This window comes from Rana temporaria, chromosome 2, assembly GCF_905171775.1.
Source record: "Rana temporaria chromosome 2, aRanTem1.1, whole genome shotgun sequence".
In the NCBI taxonomy this organism is placed as follows: domain Eukaryota; kingdom Metazoa; phylum Chordata; class Amphibia; order Anura; family Ranidae; genus Rana; species Rana temporaria.
In genome coordinates this window covers 520,194,732-520,214,564 of record NC_053490.1, presented here as the reverse complement: position 1 = coordinate 520,214,564, position 19,833 = coordinate 520,194,732, and the positions used below count along the sequence as shown (strand labels likewise).

Here is a 19,833-nt window from a genome sequence, read left to right as displayed (position 1 = left end):
GCAAATTAGCACTTAGGGCGATCCTCAAAGCTTTTGTGCCTAGTTTTTTCGCCGTAAGTGTTAGTTTGCCTGGTGTAAAACTAGGGCTGCTTTTACAAAGTGTAAAGTTAGTCACACCTTGTAAAGGCCCATTCAAGCGACGGCATTTGGTATGCATTCCCGAGGGAGAACTCCACGGCAATTTGTAAATTCCAAACCGGCATGGGTTCCCCCCCAGGAGCATACCAGGCCCTTAGGTCTGTTATGGGTTGTAAGGAGACCCCCCTACGCCGAAAAATTGACGTAGGGGGTCCCCCTACAATCCATACCAGACCCGTATCCAAAGCACGCTACCCGGCCGGCCAGGAATGGGAGTGGGGACGAGCGAGCGCCCCCCCCCCTCCTGAGCCGTGCCAGGCCGCATGCCCTCAACATGGGGGGGTTGGGTGCTCTGGGGCAGGGGGGCGCACTGCGGGCCCCCCCACCCCAGAGCACCCTGTCCCCATGTTGATGAGGACAGGACCTCTTCCCGACAACCCTTGCCATTGGTTGTCGGGGTCTGCGGGCGGAGGCTTATCGGAATCTGGGAGTCCCCTTTAATAAGGGGGCCCCCAGATACCGGCCCCCCACCCTAAGTGAATGGATATGGGGTACATCGTGCCCCTATCCATTCACCTGGAGGCAAAAAGTAAAAGTTAATAAACACACAACACAAGGCTTTTTAAAATATTTTATTATTCTGCTCCGGACGCCCCCCCTGTCTTCGTTATTAGCTCAATTACCAGGGGGGGCTTCTTCTTCCACTCTCCAGGGGTCTTCTCCGCTCTCCGGGGGGGGGTTTCTGCTTCCGCTCTCCGGGGGGGGCTTCTCCGGACTCCGGGGGGCTTCTTCTATCTTCTCCCCTCTTCCGCTGTTGACTCGGCGAACCCCGGTTCTTCTGCAGCTCTCCGGTGCCTTCTTCTTCAGCGCTGGCTGCCTGCTATGTTTGTGTGTTAGCTCGATTTCAAACAGGCAGCCAGCGCGGTCTTCTGTGGCGTCAGGGTCTTCTGGTCTTCTCCCCTCTTCCGATGTTGACTCGTCGCCTGTTGTCGCTGTAATGATGGAAGCGCGCCTTGCATCACATTTATATAGGCATCACCGTCCCATCATGCTCCGGCAGGTACCCACGTGGTGGGTGCCTACCCACGTGCACCCACCACGTGGGTACCTACCGGAGCATGATGGGACGGTGATGCCTATATAAATGTGATGCAAGGTGCGCTTCCATCATTACAGCGACAACAGGCGACGAGGCAACATCGGAAGAGGGGAGAAGAACAGAAGAGAAGATGACGTCACAGAAGACCGCGCCGGCTGCCTGTTAGTAATTGAGCTAACACACAAACATAGCAGGCAGCCAGCGCTGAAGAAGAAGGCACCGGAGAGCTGCAGAAGAACCGGGGTTCGCCGAGTCAACAGCGGAAGAGGGGAGAAGATGGAAGAAGCCCCCCGGAGTCCGGAGAAGCCCCCCCCGGAGAGCGGAAGCAGAAACCCCCCCCGGAGAGCGGAGAAGACCCCCGGAGAGTGGAAGAATAAGCCCCCCCTGGTAATTGAGCTAATAACGAAGACAGGGGGGGCGTCCGGAGCAGAATAATAAAATATTTTAAAAAGCCTTGTGTTGTGTGTTTATTAACTTTTACTTTTTGCCTACAGGTGAATGGATAGGGGTACGATGTACCCCATATCCATTCACTTAGGGTGGGGGGCCGGTATCTGGGGGCCCCCTTATTAAAGGGGACTCCCAGATTCCGATAAGCCTCCGCCCGCAGACCCCGACAACCAATGGCAAGGGTTGTCGGGAAGAGGTCCTGTCCTCATCAACATGGGGACAGGGTGCTCTGGGGTGGGGGGGCCCGCAGTGCGCCCCCCTGCCCCAGAGCACCCAACCCCCCCATGTTGAGGGCATGCGGCCTGGCACGGCTCAGGAGGGGGGGGCGCTCGCTCGTCCCCACTCCCTTCCTGGCTGGCCGGGTAGCGTGCTTTGGATACGGGTCTGGTATGGATTGTAGGGGGAGCCCCTACGTCAATTTTTCGGCGGAGGGGGGGTCTCCTTACAACCCATAACAGACCTAAGGGCCTGGTATGCTCCTGGGGGGGGAACCCATGCCGTTTTTTTCTTTGAAAATTGGCATGGAGTTCTCCCTCAGGAATGCATGCCGAGCGACGCTGTCATTTTTTTTTATAATTATTTGTTTTCCCGGCGCGTCTTTTTTTCACCCGTCGCAACTTTAGTGTCCCGTCGCAATCCACAAAGCCGCCCGGCGTCAATTACGTTCGCGCGATGCACGTCGGGAAAATGATGTCACACGCATGCGCAGTACGGCCGGCGCGGGAGCGCGCCTCATTTAAATTGTAAACGCCCCCCGGAGAGGAGGAACGCCTTACGACGGCGGCACTTAACTTACACGGCTTGAAATTTTTACGTAAGTGCTTTGAGGATCAGGCACTTAGGTAAAAACTTTAAGTCAGTGTAACTTAACTGCTGAAAGTTAAGTTACGCCGCCTGGCTGAGGATTTGGCCCATAGTGCCTACAAAATAGGGGATAGATTTAGGATTTATTTTTTACTAGTAATGGCGGCAATCTGCGATTTTTATTGGGACTGCGATATTGCCGCGGACGTATCGGACACTTTTGACACACTTTTGGGACCATTCACATTTATACAGCGATCAGTGCTATAAAAATGCACTAATTACTGTATAAATGTGACTGGCAGGGAAGGGGTTAACACTAGGGGGTGAGGAAGGGGTTAAATGTATATCCTGGGTGTGTTCTAACTGTGTGGAGGGGGACTGACTGGGGGAGGTGACCGATGCTGTGTCCCTATGTACAAGGGACACAGATCGGTCTCCTCTCTCCCTGACAGGACGTGGAGCTCTGTGTTTACACACAGAGCTCCACGTCCCTGCTGTCACCGCCGATCGCGGGTACCCGGCAAACATTGCGGCCGCCAGGCACACGCATCGGTATCTCAGCGATGCGCTGGGCACAGTGTTTACCTGCTGCGCGCCCCAAGCAAACAATGAAAACGAAAACTCTTGGGTAAAAATTTATGATGATGAAACTAATTTCCTTGCAAGGATAAGAAGCTCCGTGGTTTGTCAGTCTGAAAGTCCGGTTCGCGCATGCGCAGTACGTTTGCGTGACACCCTACGACTGTTTCGTCATAACTGACGTCATCAGTCGTAGGGCGTCACGCAACTGTACTGCGTATCAGGGTTGCCAACTTTCAGTAAATTTACAAACAGTTTGTAAAATACATAATTGTTGCATGTGTCCATGAATGTCGGTTACCGACATGCAGCCTACATGTCCGTAATGGACATTCAAGGACACATGCAAAAAGTACAGATTTTACAAACTGTTTGTAGAATTACTGAAAGTTGGCAACCCAGCTGCGTATGCGCTACACTTTTATTGTAAATATCTCTGTTGTGCCTTATATCAAGGTTGTGGTGTTTAGCGGCAGGACATCTGTCATAGATACATTCATTCATTTATTCACATATCTTTCACCTAGTGCAAATTTTTCTTTTTACAACTATACACTATTTCTGACATTTGTTAACATTATTTTAGCAGGGAATCTAAAGAATAAAATGGTGTTCGTTGCAATATTTTATGTCATGCTGTATTTGCGCAGCGGTATTTTAAACGCAATTATTTAGGAAAAAAGACACTTTCATGAATCAAAGAAAACCTAAACAGTAAAGTCAGCCCAATTGTTTTGTATAATGTGAAAGATGATGTTACGCCGAGTACATAGATACCTAACATGTCAAGCTTTGAAATTGCTCACACTCGAATGGCGACAAACTACGGCCCCTAAAAATCTCCATAGACAGCATTTTAAAAAAAACGGTTACCAGGTTAGAGTTACAGAGGAGGTCTAGTGCTAGAATTATTGCTCTTGCTCTGACGATCGAGGCGATACCTCACATGTGTGATTTGATCACCGTTTACATATGCGGGCGCTACTTGCGTGTGCGTTTTCTTTGCTGCACGAGCTAGCAGGGACGGGGGCACTTTAAAAAACGTTTTTGTTTTTTTACTTATCAAGGGCCAGATTCACAGCGGAGATACGACGGAGTATCTCAGATACTTCGTCGTATCTCTCAGAGTATCTATGCGACTGATTCATAGAATCAGTTACGCATAGATATCCCTTAGATCTGACAGGTGTAATTGTTTTACACTGTCGGATCTTAGGATGCAATACCACGGCCGCCGCTGGGTGGAGTTTGCGTCGTATTCCAGCGTCGGGTATGCAAATTAGTAGTTACGGCGATCCACAACGGTTTTTCGCGTTCGCTACGTCGCTGCTAGTCTAGTTTCCCGTCGCAAAGTTAGTCGTCGTTTTAGGTGCCCTAACTTTACACAGCAAAAGTATGTGCTGTATAAAGTATGGCCGTCGTTCCCGCGTCGAAATTTAATTTTTTTTTTCTTCTTGCGTAAGACGTCCGGGAATACGAAAGTACGCTACGCACGTCGCCGTTCGAAAAAATGACGTCACTTCGCGCAAAGCACGGCGGGAATTTCAAAACAGAGCATGCGCAGTAGGTCCGGCGCTGGAGCGCGCCTAATTTAAATGGCACACGCCCCTTTGAATTACACGGGCTTACGCCGGAGACCGCCGGCGTAAGTTTTCACGCAAGTGCTTTGTGAATCAGGCACTTGCGATGAAAACTTGCGGCGGTGTAACGTGCAGTTCTTTGTGAATCTGGCCCTTAGTTTTTACATTTTCACTTTAAAAAAAAAAAAAAAACGTGATCACTTTTATTGCTGTCACAAAAAATGTAAACATCCCTTGTGACAGCAATAGGTGGTGACAGATACTCTTTATGGAGGGATCGGAGGTCTAAAAGACCCCAAATCCCTTCTTTACACTTCAAAGTGTTCAAAAACTGCGATTCTGAATACTGTTGTTTTTTTCTTAAATTGCGCCATTGGCAGCCAAGTAAACCGGAAGTGACGTTGCTTTCGTGTTTACACCAAGGAGACCGGAAGGAAGCAGTTTCCGGCTTCCTTCCAGTCTCACTCTAGCCAGCGGAAGTGGCGCATCGCGGATCGGATCTCCCGGTGGAACGGGAAGCCCGAGAAGAGTGGCGGAAGGTAGCGGGAGGGGGGATGTCCCCTCCCGTTCCTCTGGGATAACAGCCGAGCGGCTTTTAGCCGCATCGGTTGTTATGACTGAGGAGCCGACCGCTCTAAAAAGTGGTACCAGGATGATGCCTGAAGCTGCATATCGTCAAATGCCAGACTCCGGTGGGTGTAAAAAAAAATGTCCACTTGCCGCCTTCTCAATGTATCCTTACTATGGGGTGTAGCAAGATGGCCCGTGACGGAACATCACTTCCGTTACAAAATTTGACAGGTCACCTAATCTGACGGAACACCGGCAGGAATGTGCATTTACAGTAGCTGAGAAAGCCCCTCCTCTCCTGAAGACTCCTGGGATGTATGATATCATTTTGACCTAGGCCAGAAACCAGGAAGTAACTGAAGAAATGTTAAAAAACACATTTTAAACAAGTAAATATCATTTTTATAATAATAACTATAGTTATACCTATCTATCAATTTACTAATGCTAGCAGCATAAGGATTAAAAATATCTAATACTGATTGAGAGCGCTTTGTTCTTTAACCACTTAAGGACCGCCGCACGCCGATGTACGGCAGCAGAATGGCACGGCTGGGCACAAGGCCGTACAGGTAGATCCCAGCCGTGGGTCCCGCTTCCCGGTCCTGAGCTCTGTGACTGTGCCCGCGTGACTCGCGGACACGATCGCCGCCGGTGTCCCGTGATCGGGTCACAGAGCTGAAGAACGGGGAGAGGTAAGTGTAAACAAACCTTCCCCGTGCTTCCTAGTGAGAGTGTCACTGATCGTCTGTTCCCTGTCATAGGGAACGACGATCAGTGATGTCACACGCCAAGCCACGCCCCCACACAGTACGAATAACACATTAGGTCACACTTAATCCCTTCAGCGCCCCCTACAGGTTAACCCCTTCACTGCCAGGGTCATTTTCACAATAATCTGCATTTTTATAGCACTGGCCGCTGTATAAATGACAATGGTCCCAAAATAGTGTCAAAAGTGTCCGATGTGTCCTCCATAATGTTGCAGTCATGATAAAAATCGCTGATCGCCACCATTACTAGTAAAAAAATATATAAAAAAAAATGCCATAAAACTATCCCCTATTTTGTAGACGCTATAACTTTTGCGCAAACCAATCAATAAACGCTTATTGAGATTTTTTTATCACAAATATGTAGAGGAATACATATCGGCCTAAACTGAGGAAAAAAATAGTTTTTTTATATATTTGTTGGGGGATATTTATTATAGAAAAAAGTAAAAAAAAAATATCGTCTATTTTTGTTTATAGCGCAAAAAAATAAAAACCGCAGAGGTGATCAAATACCACCAAAAGAAAGCTCTATTTGTGGGAAAAAAAGGACGTCAATTTTGTTTGGGAGCCACGTCGCATGACCGCGCAATTGTCAGTTAAAGCGACGCAGTGCCGAATCGCAAAAAGGGGCCCCTGGTCCTTTAGCTACAAAATGGTCCGGGGCTTAAGTGGTTAACAAAAGACACAATGCAAAATGACCACTGAGTTCACCTCTATCCTCTCCTTAGTAATTTCATTGGTGACAATGGGATGTATTGCTGTCATATCTTAAAGCTTAAATATCCTTGGGACTAACAGGAGTATCTGTTGTTTTAATTACAGGAAGAATTAAACATGGCTAAAGTTTTGATCGTGATCATCTTAATACTGAAATTTGTGGGTAAGCAGATTTTCTAATTTTCCATTCATAAGAAATTTGAAAAGACATAAAAATACATTGATGAACCATAACTAGTATTTACATACTCTGGCAGAATTTATGATTTCTTGGCCATTTTTCAGAGAAAATTAATAACACAACATTTTTTCTCTCACTCGTGGTTAGTGTTTGGCTGAAGCCATTTATTATCAAACAACCATGTTTACTCTTTTTAAATCATAATCACAACAGAAACTACCCAAATGACCCTGATCAAAAGTTTACATACCCCAGTACTTATTACCGTGTCTTGCCCCCTTTAACATCATAGACAGCTTGAAGTCTTTTGTGGTATTTGTGGATGAGGCTCTTTATCTTCTCAGATGGTAAAGCTGCCCATTCCTCTTGGCAAAAAGCCTCCAGTACGGCACAATTGAGATCTCCCCAGAGGGGCTCAATGATATTGAGGTCAGGAGACTGAGATGGCCACTCCAGAACCTTTACTTTATTCTGCTGTAGCCAATGACAGGTGAATGAATGAATGAATGAATGAATGAATGAAAAACTTATAAAGCGCGGCGCATGCGAACTGAATCGCTTCTGGGCGCTAGTTGTTCGTGTCTCATGACATCAAAAGAGCAGAGTTTTGATCCGTCTTCTGAAAGTCAGGTGGTTTTCCTCCAACCGAATGCTGGTTGGTAAAGCGTTCCATAGTCTAGGACCCTGAAAAGCAAACCTTCTTTCTCCTTTGGACTTGTATTTGGTTTTTGGTACCCTGACCAGATTTTGGTCGGTGGATCGCAGAACGCGATTCGAATTGTGAGGTTCTATCTTGTCGCAAAGATATTGCGGAGCCTTCCCATGGATGCACTTATGTGTCAGGCAGAGTGCTTTAAATGCAATTCTGTCTTTTACTGGCAGCCAGTGAAGGGTTCTCAACGAAGGTGAGATTGATTCCCATTTTTTTTTCCCCAGTCACCAGTCTGGCGGCCGTATTCTGAACGACTTGCAGACGGGAGATTTGGTACTTTGGGAGTCCGAGGTACAGGGCGTTAGCATAGTCCAGTCTGGAATTTACGATTGTTCCCACCACGACTGCTACGTCTTCTTTGGGGATAAATGGAATAAGTCTGCGTAGTAGGCGCAACAGATGGTGCGCTCCGCTGACTACTGACCCTATTTGTGCGTCCATTGTCATGAAGGTGTCGAAGATGACCCCGAGACTTTTGACTTTGGAGCTAGGGGTGATGATTTGGCCCATAATGGGCGGGGGTGTCCAGGTTGTTGCCAGTTGACTCTTTCGGCTGGCGTGAAACATAAGGAGTTCTGTTTTTGAACTGTTGAGTTTAAGATAACTCTTTGTCATCCAGTTTTCTATCAAAGAGAGACATTTCTCTAAACTGGGATGATGATCCTTTTTGTTGCAGATGCGAAAATACAGTTGCGTATCGTCTGCATAAGAGTGATAGAGTAGTTCTTGGCTACTGATAATATCAAAGAGAGGGCGAAGATAGATGTTGAAAAGCACCGGTGGACTTGGCCTTGTGCTTTGGATCATTATGTTGGAATATCCAAGTACGTCCCATGGGCAGCTTTCTGGCTGATGAATGCAAATGTTCCTCCAGTATTATTTGATAACATACTGCATTCATCTTGGTCTCAATTTTCACCAAATTTCCTGTGCCTTTGTAGCTCACACATCCCCAAAACATCAGCGATCCGCCTCTGTGTTTCACAGTAGGGATGGTGTACCTTTAATCATAGGCCTTGTTGACTCCTCTCCACATGTAGCGTTTATGGTTGTGGCCAAAAAGCTCAGTTTTGCTCTCATCACTCCAAATGACTTTGTGGCAGAAGGTTTGAGGCTTGTCTCTGCGCTGTTTGGCGTATTGTAAGCGGATACTTTGTGGCATTTGCATAGTAATGTCTTTCTTCTGGTGACTCGACCATGCAGCCCATCTTTCTTCAAGTGCCTCCTTATTGTTCATCTTGAAACAGCCACACCACATGTTTTAAGAGAGTCCTGTACTTCACCTGAAGTTATTTGTGGGTTTTTCTTTGCATCCCAAACAATTTTCCCGGCAGTTGTGGCTGAAATTTTAGTTGGTCTACCTGACCGTGGTTTGGTTTCAACAGAACCCCTCATTTTCCACTTTTTGATTAGAGTTTGAACACTGCTGATTGGAATTCTCAATTCCTTGGATATCTTTTTATATCCCTTTCCTGTTTTATACAGTTCAACTACCTTTTCCCGCAGATCCTTTGACAATTCTTTTGCTTTCCCCATGACTCAGAATCCAGAAACGTCAGTGCAGCACTAGATGAAAGATGCAAGGGCCTGTCAGGAGTCCAGAAACTCATTGACCTTTTATACACACACACTAATTACAAGCAAACAGATCACAGGTGAGGATGGTTACCTTTAATAGCCATTCAAATCCATTTGTGTCAACTTGTGTGCATGTTATCAGGCCAAAATCACCAGGGTGTGTAAACTTTTGATCAGGGTCATTTGGGTAGTTCCTGTTATCATTCTGATTATCATTCTGATATTATCATGATGAGTAAACACAGTTGATTGATAATAAATGGCTTCAGACAAACACTAAGCATGAGTGGAAAGAAAAGCTTTTGTGTTATCATTCATATTCTCTGAAAAATGGCCAGGAAATCATAAATTCTGCCAGGGTATGTAAACTTATGAGCACAACTGTAACTTTATTCCAGTGTTAATTTCGTGGTTGAAAATATTTTTGCGCGGTTGTGCAACGTGGCTCCCAAACAAAATTGACGTCCTTCTTTTCCCACAAATAGAGCTTTATTTTGGTGGTATTTGATCACCACTGCGTTTTTTAAATTTTTTTTGCGCTATTAAAAAAAAAAAGAGTGACAATTTTGAAAAAAAAAAGCAATATTTTTTACTTTTTGCTATAATAAATATCCCAAAAAAATATATATAAAAACATGTCTTTCTCAGTTTAGGCCGATATGTATTCGAAGGCCCCATACACACGAGAGAATTTATCCGCGGATACGGTCCAGCGGACCGTTTCCACGGATAAATCCTCTCAAAGATTTCCGCAGATTTCTATGCGATGGAGTGTACACACCATCGCATTGAAATCCGCGCGGAAATCCTCTGGCGATGACGTGTCGCGCCGTCGCCGAGATTATGACGCGGCGACGGCGCGACGCTGTCATATAAGGAATTCCACGCATGCGTCAAATCATTACGACGCGTGCGGGGAATCCCTTTGGACGGATGGATCCGGTAAGTCTGTACAGACGAGCGGATCCATCCGTTGGAATGGACTCCAGCAGATGGATTTGTTGTGCAGCACAGCAAATATCCGATCTGCTGGAATCCATCCCAGAGGAGATTTTTCCGCGGAAACAGATCCGCTGGGATTTATCTGCGCATGGATTCTATCGTGTGTATGGGGCCTTAGTATTAAAACTTTAATAAGAGTTTATTGATTGCTTTGCACAAAAGTTATAGGCCCAGATTCTCAAAGGGCTTACGACGGCGCAGCGCCATGTACGCCGTAGTAAGTCCTAATCTGGGCCGTCGTATCTATGCGACTGATTCTTAGAATCAGTTACACATAGATATCCATTAGATCCGACAGGCGTAAGGCTCTTACGCCGTCGGATCTTAACTGCAATTTTTTTTTTGACCGCTAGGTCGCGTTTCCGTCGTTTTCCCAGTCGAGTATGCAAATTAGCTAGATACGCGAATTCCCGAACGTACGCGTGACCGACGCAGTAAATTTACGACGTTTACGTTAGGTTTTTCCCGGCGTAAAGTTGCCCCTGCTATATGAGGGGCAACCAATGTTAAGTATGGCCGTCGTTCCCGTGGCGAAATTTATAAATTGACGTTGTTTGCGTAAGTCGTCCGTGAATGGGGCTGGACGCCATTTACATTCACGTCAAAACCAATGACGTCCTTGCGACGTCATTTGGAGCAATGCACCCTGGGATATTTTACGGACGGCGCATGCGCAGTACGTTCGGCGCGGGAACGCTATGGCCCAGATTCTCGTACAATGGAGTAAATTTGGGCGGGCGTAACGTATCTCATTTACGCTACGCCGCCGCAACTTTACACGCAAGTGCTTTGTGAATAAAGCACTTGCATGAAAAACTTGCGGCGGCGTAACGTAAATGAGATACGTTAAGCCCGCCCAAATTTACTCCATTGTACGAGAATCTGGGCCATAGCGTCTACAAAATAGGGGATAGTTTTATGGCATTTTTTTATTACTAGTAATGGCGGCGATCTGCGATTTTTATCATGACTGCGACATTATGGCGGACACATCGGACACTTTTGAAGCTATTTTGGGACCATTGTCATTTATACAGAAATCCGTGCTATAAAAATGCACTAATTACTGTGAAAATGACACTGGCAGGGAAGGAGTTAACCACTAGGGGGCGAAGAAGGGGTTAAGTGTATCCGAGGGAGTGATTCTAACTGTGTGGGGACTGGGCTACCAGTGACATAACATTGATCACTGCTCCCGATGACAGGGAGCAGCTGATCAGTGTCCTGTCACAAGGCAGAACAAGGAAATGCCTTGTTTATACAGGCATCCACATGTTCTGCAGCTCCGTGACACGATTTCGGGACACCGGCGGACATAGAGTCCGTTGGTTCCGCGGGCACGGTCATGGAGCTTGCGGCAGGGGCGCACATGTGCCTGCACAGCGGCTAATTTAAAGGGACGTATAGGTACGTTATATGGTGTTGAATCACAAGACCAACTCACCAGAACTAATAGTTCTTTGGCAGTAAAAATAGCATACACTATTAGGTGGATTTAGGCCGGTGTATCAGTAGATACGCCGTCGTAACTCTGAATCTACGCCATCGCAAATTTAAGCGTATTCTGGAAACCAGATACGCTTAAATTAGGCTAAGATACAAGCGGCGTAAGTCTCCTACGCCGTCGTATCTTAGGGTGCATATTTACGCTGGCCGCTAGGTGGCGCTTCTGTTGAGTTCGGAGTAGAATATGCAAATTACTAGATACGCCGATTCACGAACGTACGTGCGCCCGTCGCAATTAGTTATGCCGTTTACGTTAGAGATACGCCGCCGTAAAGATAAAGCTGCTCCCTAGGTGGCGCATCCCATGCAAGGTATGGACGTCGGAACAGGCCTATCTTTTTACGTCGTTTGCGTAAGTCGTACGCGAATCGGGCTTGACGTAATTTACGTTCACGTCGAAACAGCGTACTTTGGAGCAATGCACACTGGGATATGTCCACGGACGGCGCATGCGCCGTTCTTTAAAAACGTCAATCACACAATCACATCAGTCATTTACATAAAACACGCCCCCCTGTTCCACATTTGAATTAGGCGCGCTTAGGCTGGGCCCATTTACGCTATGCCGCCGTAACTTTGACTTACGGTACGCCTGCCTAACATTGCGCCCGCCTACGTGAATCTGGCTATATATGGACAAAGGTTTGTGGACACCTGGCTATCACACCTTCATATATGACCAAAAGTATGTGGCCTGCTACTGATTATTGAATTCAGGCATTTCCAGTGAAGCAAACTGTTATGCCGGGTACACACGAGAGGATTGATCCGCGGATACGGTCCGCCGGACCGTATCCGCGGATAAATCCTCTCGAGGATTTCCGCGGATTTTGATCCGATGGAGTGTACTCACCATCGGATCGAAATCCGCGCCGAAATCCCATCGCGATGACGTGTCGCGCCGTCGCCGCGATGATGATGCGGCGACGTGCATGACGCTGTCATATAAGGATACCCACGCATGCGTCGAATCATTACGACGCATGCGAGGGAGGGAATCGGACGGATCGATCTGGTGAGTCTGTACAGACCACCGGATCGATCCGCTGAAGCCGATTCCAGCGGATAGATTTCTTAGCATGCTAAGAAATTTTTATCTGCTGGAAATCGGTCGGCCCGAAAAAAATCCGCGGAAAAAGATCCGCTGGGATGTACACACCAGCGGATCTATCCGCTGGAACTGATCCGCAGATCAATTCCAGCGGATAGATCCTCTCGTGTCTACGGGGCCTTAGGCTGGTTTTACGATCTGCTGTGGTTTGGCTACAGCTCAGGAGTAACAATAGTGCCCTTTCCCATAGACTTCAATTAGATCAGGTGTTTTTTGCTGCATTTTCTGAAAGCGCACCAAAACCACCTGGTCCAATAGAAATCTATAAGAAAGTGCAGGTAACAAGCATGAAAACCACAGGTACACTGTGGCCAAACCTCAGCGGATCAGTGTGAAACTGCCCTTAACCGCTTAAGGACCGCCGCACGACTAAATACATCAGCAGAATGGCACGGCTGGGCATATGGACGTACCTGTACGTCCCCTTAAAGAAGCCCAGCCGTGGGTCGCGAGCGTGCCGCCGGCGGCACGCTCGCGACCCGGTCCTGTGCTCTGTGACCGCGCCCGTGGGATCGACAGAGCTGAAGAACGGGGAGAGGTGAGTGTAAACAAACCCCTCCCTGTGCTTCCTAGTGAGCCTATCACTGATCGTCTGTTCCCTGTCATAGGAAACGACGATCAGTGACATCACACGCCCAGCCACTCCCTCCTACAGTAAGAAACACACATTAGGGAACACTCAACCCCTTCAGCGCCCGCCTACAGGTTAACCCCTTCACTGCCACTGTTATTTTCACAGTAATCAGTGCATTTTTATAGCCCCAAAATATGGTCCCAAAATAGTGTCAAAAGTGTCCGAAAGTGTCCGCCATAATGTCGCAGTCACGATAAAAATCACTGATCGCCGCCATTACTAGTAAAAAATTAATTATTAATAAAAATGCCATAATACTATCCCCTATTTTGTAGACGCTATAACTTTTACGCAAACCAATCAATAAATGATTATTATTTTTTTTACCAAAAATATGTAGAAGAATACGTATCGGCCTAAACTGAATTTTTGGGGGATATTTATTATAGCAAAAAGTAAAAAATATAGCTTTTTTTCAAAATTGTCGCTCTATTTTTGTTTATAGCACAAAAAATAAAAACCGCAGAGGTAATCAAATACCACCAAAAGAAAGCTCTATTTGTGGGAAAAAAAGGACGCCAATTTTGTTTGGGAGCCACGTCGCACGACCGCGCAATTGTCAGTTAAAGCGACCGAATCGCAAAAAGGGGATTGGTCCTTTAGCTGCATAATGGTCCGGGGCTTAAGTGGTTAAAGGGGTTGTAAAGTTTTTTTTTTTTTTTCTAAATAGGTTCCTTTAAGCTAGTGCATTGTTGGTTCACTTACCTTTTTCTTTAATTTCCCTTCTAAATTTTTTTTTTCTTTGTCTGAATTTCTCACTTCCTGTTCCTCCTCAGTAAGCTTGCCCCCATCATCATCCGAGCCGTTCTGGCTGGGGGTTATTCAGCGTACTCGCCCCCTCCCTTTGGACTACATGAACATTCACAGCATCTACCCGCAGGGATGTAGTCCCAAGGGAGGGGGGCGAGTACGCTGAATAACCCCCAGCCAGAACACCTTGGATGATGGGGGCAAGCTTACTGAGGAGGAACAGGCAGTGAGAAATTCAGACAAAGAAAACAAATATTTAGAAGGGAAATAGAAGGAAAAGGTAAGTGAACCAACAATGCACTAGCTTAAAGGAACCTATTCAGAAAATAAAAAATGAACCTTTACAACGCCTTTAATGGCACACTGTAAAAAGACATTGTAGACTGTTGTACCCATCTAACCAAGTAGTAACTGTTTGATGAAAGTTCTCAACTGTTCCTGCATGACTGAAACCCTGTTTACAAAGCCAGCTTCATACCATGTCGTTGGTTTGATGTGGATGAACTTGAGTGTCCTGTACAGAGCCCTGATCTCAACCATTCTGATCACCATCCATAAAGTCATAGTTTGATGAGTTTATTATGAAGAAACTTGAGTGTCCTGCACAGAGCCCTGATCTCAACCCTAATGATCACTAGGGATGAGCTGAACATCTCCCCGTTCAGTTCGCACCAGAACCTGCGTACACACCAAAAGTTTGTGTGAACTTTAGAACCGTGTTAAAGTCTATGGGACTCGAACGTTTGAAATCTAAAGTGCTAATTTTAAAGGCTGTTATGCAAGTTATTGTCCTAAAAAGTGTTTGGGGACCCGGGTTCTGCCCCAGGGGACATGTATCAATGCAAATTTTTATTTTAAGCGGCCGTTTTTCCGGGAGCAGTGAATTTAATAATGCTTAAAGTAAAGCACTAAAAGTGAAATATTCCTTTAAATTTCATACCGGGGGGGGGGGTGTATAGTATACCTGTGAAGTAGCGCTTGTTTCCCGTGCTTAGAACTGTCTCTGCACAAAGTGTCATTTCTGAAGGAATAAAGTCATTTAAAATCACTCGCGGCTATAATGAATTGTCGGCTCCCGCAAATTCAGAGAAAAGTCATTAATTAAAAAAAAAAGTGTGAGGGTCCCCCCAAATTCAATTACCAGGCCCTTCAGGTCTGGTATGGATATTAAGGGGAACCCCGCATTAAATAAAAAAAAATTATGTGGGTTCCCCCCAAATATCCATTCCAGACCCTTCAGATCTGGTGTGGATTTTAAGGGGAACGCCACCCCAAATTTAAAAACATAACGGCGTGGAGTTCCCCCAAAAATCCACACCAGACCCCTTATCTGAGCACACAAACTGGCAGTCCGCAGGAAAAGAGGGGGGGGGACAAGAGAGCGCCCCCCCCCTCCTGAACCATACCAGGCCACATGCCCTCAACATGGGGAGGATGTCCCCATGTTGATGGGGACAAGAGCCTGATCCCCACAACCCTTGCTCGGTGGTTGTGGGGGTCTGCGGGGGGGGGGGCTGATCGGAATCTGGAAGACCCCCTTTAACAAAGAGGACCCCCAGATCCCGCCCCCCTATGTGAATTGGTAATGGGGTACATTGTACCCCTACCATTTCACAAAGGAAGTGTAAAGAATTGTAAAAAAAAAAACACACACACCGTGGAGAAAGTCCTTTATTAAATCTCGCTGTCGGTATCCTGCGATGGGTGATCTCCTCTCCGCCAGGGTCCAGCAAAGAGAAGATCCATCCAGGTCCGGGATTCAGCGCACGCATCGCCGCCTGTCTCCACCGGAGACAGCCCGGTGAATGACGCGGCTTCAGCCAGTGACAGCTCTTATATAGGTAAGGTCACGTGACCCCGCCCCCTCTGACGCACTTGTCACGTCACTGGGGAAGCCTGGACTCTCCCTTGCATCAGAGGGGGATGGGGTCACGTGACTGGTGCTCGGATAAGAGGTCTGGTATGGATTTTTGGGGGAACTTCACGCCATTTTTTTTAATTTGGGGTGGCGTTCCGCTTAAAATCCACACCGGACCTGAAGGGTCTGGAATAAATATTTGGGGGGAACCCCACATCATTTTTTTTTTATAATTTGATGCAGGGTTCCCCTTAACCACTTCCATACAGGGCTGTTATACACATCCATACCAGGCCTATTCTGGCACTTCTCTCCTACATGTACAAATCATAATTTTTTTGCTAGAAAATTACGCAGAACCCCCAAACATTATATATGTTTTTTTAGCAGACACCCTAGGGAATAAAACGACGGTCATTGAAACGTTTTATCTTGCACGGTATTTGCGCAATAATTTTTCAAACGCCTTTTTTTCATGAATTAAAAAAATAACAAAACAGTAAAGTTAGCCCAATTTTTTTGTAGAATATGAAAGATGATGTTACACCGAGTAAATAGATACCTAACATGTCACGCTTTAAAATTGCGCACACTCATGGAATGGCGCCAAACTTCGGTACTTAAAAATCTCCATAGGCAACGCTTTGACATTTTTTACAGGTTACCAGTTTAGATTTACAGAGGAGATCTAGTGCTAGAATTGTTGCTGGCACTCTAACGCACGCGGCGATACCTCACATATGTGGTTTAAACGGCGTTTACATATGTCGGCTGGACTTGCGTATGCGTTCGCTTCTGCGCGAGAGCTACTGGGGACAGGGGCGTTAAAAAAAATATTTTTTATTTATTTTTATTTTTTTTACATATTTATTTATTTGTTTACACTTTTATTTTTATTTTTTATTTTTTATTATCACTTTTATTCCTATTACAAGGAATGTAAACATCCCTTGTAATAGGAATGTGTGTGACAGGTACTCTTTATGGAGAGATGCGGGGTCATTAAGACCGCACATCTCTCCTCTAGGCTGGAAAGCATGAAATCGGTGAAAAAAATTCACCGATCTCATGATTACTGTTGCTTAGCAGCCGCAATTGCGGCTTTGTTTACTTACGGGGACCCGGGCGTGACGTCATCACATCGCGCCCGGGTCCTCCGACGGTCATAGAGATGACTGGTGACCATCTGGTCACCAGTCATCTCTATGCTTCCTGCCAGCGCTGGACGATTCGTTCTCCGGGCCCCCGATGGCACGGGAGAGCCCGGAGAAGCACCAGATGGCGGCGGGAGGGGGGGATGTCCCCTCCCGCCGCCTGTAAGAACGATCTAGCGGCGGAATCGCCGCTATGATCATTCTTACGTTGTGCAGAATCGTCGGCAGAAGAGAAGGATATCTGAATGATGCCTCTAGCTGCAGGCATCATTCAGATCTGAAGGGCCTGGTAGTTGAATTTGGGGGGACCCCCACGCTTTTTGTTTCTTTTTTTATGAATGACTTTTCGCTGAATTGCCGGGAGCCGACAATTCATTATAGCCGCGACTCATTTTAAATGACTTTTTCCCCCTTTAGAAATGACACTGTGCAGGGACAGTTCTAAGCGCGGGAAACAAGCGCTACTTCACAGGCATACTATACACCACCCAAGTACGAAATTTAAAGGAATATTTAACTTTTATTGTTTCACTTTAAGCATTATTAAATTCACTGCTCCCGAAAAAAATTTGCATTGATACATGTCCCCTGGGGCAGTTCCCAGGTCCCCAAACACTTTTTAGGACAATAACTTGCATATTCGCCTTTAAAATTAGCACTTTAGATTTCTCCTTTTACAGGGTGTTCCGCCGCTTTTCAAATTTTCCGCGAACACCTCAAATTCTTCGCTGTTCACCGACCTCAACCCTACTGATTACCATCCGTAAAGTCATAGTTTGATGAGTTTAGTGTGGAAGAACTTGGGTATCCTGCACAGAGCCCTGACCTCAACCCTACTGATCGCCAACCATAAATACATGGTTTGATGAGTTTAGTGTGGAGGAACTCCAGTGTCCTGCATAGAGCCCTGACCTCAACCCTATGGAACACATCTTCTCATCCAACATCACTGCCTGACCTAACACAAGTTCTTTTGGCTGAACGGGCACAAATTCCTACAATCACTCTCCAAAATCTTGTGGAAAGCTTTCCTAGAATAGTGGAGGCTGATATGGCCACAAAGGAAGTGGGAGCACCATATTAATACCCATAGCTTTGTATTAGAATTGTATCATACAGTAGGTGTAACACGTTTAACTGTTTAACCAGGTCTATGAGTTTTTACTGGTCAGTTTTGCATCAACCTTCTTTGCTGCCCTTATTGTAACCAACAATACAGTGTAAAAATTGTTCTTTCAGAAGCTGCACAAGAGACTCTCTATGGGACAGTAATTGTCAATGGCATGGCTGAACTTAAATGCCAATATAATAATCCAGACAACATCTCCAGAGAGTCACTGAACATCTACTGGCAAAAAAACGAGGAGGTTGTATATGCACTGGTGAGTGGAAAGGAGGCGATGCAATTTGTCCATAAGAATTACGTGAACAACACAAAGGTTCTACTATCAAATTACGACCTCAGAATGTACAACATAAGCCTCAAACAGAGTGGAGAATATGAATGCATTGTGCCTGCACTAAAAGAATTTCGTAATAAAAATGTACATAAGTCCAAATTTCATCTGAACGTACTTGGTAAGATATGTTTCTATTATTACCTCTATTACATGTTTACAGCACATTGTAAATATAATATCTGTAGAATATGCAAAAAGCTGTTTTTCTTTCACAGTGTTAAGACAGGGCTCTAGAGTCCAATGACTTGGACCAACTCCTGATCATGTGGCCACTGAAAGCCAATCATAGTGGTCAACTGAATGGCTGATCCTTTCTGCCCCCCAAGCACGCAGACCCTATTAAAAGGATGCCAAGAAGGGGTTAACTAACCAAAATGGTGCAGATAAGAGAAGTTCAATATCAGGGTTTACCTAAATTTTACATTCAATCACCAAAACTTTGGAAAAAAAAATATGTTGAATGTTTGTAGTCCTTCCTCATAATTGAGGTCCTCCAGCCTCTTAAAGCGGGTGTTCACCCTAAAAAAAAATTCTAACATTACATCCAGCATACTAAGCATACTAAGGACATTTACTGTATGCAGGTCATTTTTTTAATCCATACATACCGTTATATTGTCATTTTGTCCAGGGCTTCCGGGTTCCGATGACTGCGGGACTGGACGTTCCTATCCTTCGGTTAGATGATTAACGGCTTTTGAAACAGGTGACCTGTCGCACAACGCGCGTCACCAGATTTCCGGAAATAGCCGAGCTGCAAGTCGGCACTATACCGCGCCTGTGCAGTCAGCTCTACACGGCGGGTGCAGGCGCCGTATAGTGCCGACTCGCAGCTCGGCTATTTCCGGAAATCTGGTGACGCACGTTGTGCGACAGGGGAACTGTTTCACAAGCCGTCAATCATCTAACCCAAGGTTAGAAACGCCCAGTCCCGCAGTCATTAGAACCCTGAGGCAGGGATAGGAACGCCCAGTCTAGCAGTAATCAGAACGCGGAAGCCCTGGACAAAATCAGAATATAACGGTATGTACGGATAAATAAAAAAAATGACCTGCATACAGTAAATGTCCTTAGTATGCTGGCTCTAATGTTAGAAATTTGTTTTTAGGGTGAATCCCCACTTTAATTTGCTTTGTTACCATTCTCTGGACTCTTTCCAGTTCTAGCCTGAGGATTGGTGACCAAAACTGGATGGCATACTTAAAGGGGTTGTAAAGGTAATTTTTTTCCC

At 45.9% G+C, this 19,833-nt stretch overlaps 1 protein-coding gene across 1 annotated transcript in view; it reads left to right on the top strand.

Moving 5' to 3' along the window:
- Positions 1-18,425: 18,425 nt before the first annotated feature.
- CD86 (CD86 molecule) overlaps positions 18,426-19,833 on the top strand; it is a 31,812-nt gene continuing 30,404 nt past the window's right edge. The window contains exon 1 of the mRNA XM_040339479.1: positions 18,426-18,720. Within this exon, the coding sequence (XP_040195413.1) occupies positions 18,426-18,720 (295 nt within the window). The remainder of the gene's footprint in view (positions 18,721-19,833) is intronic.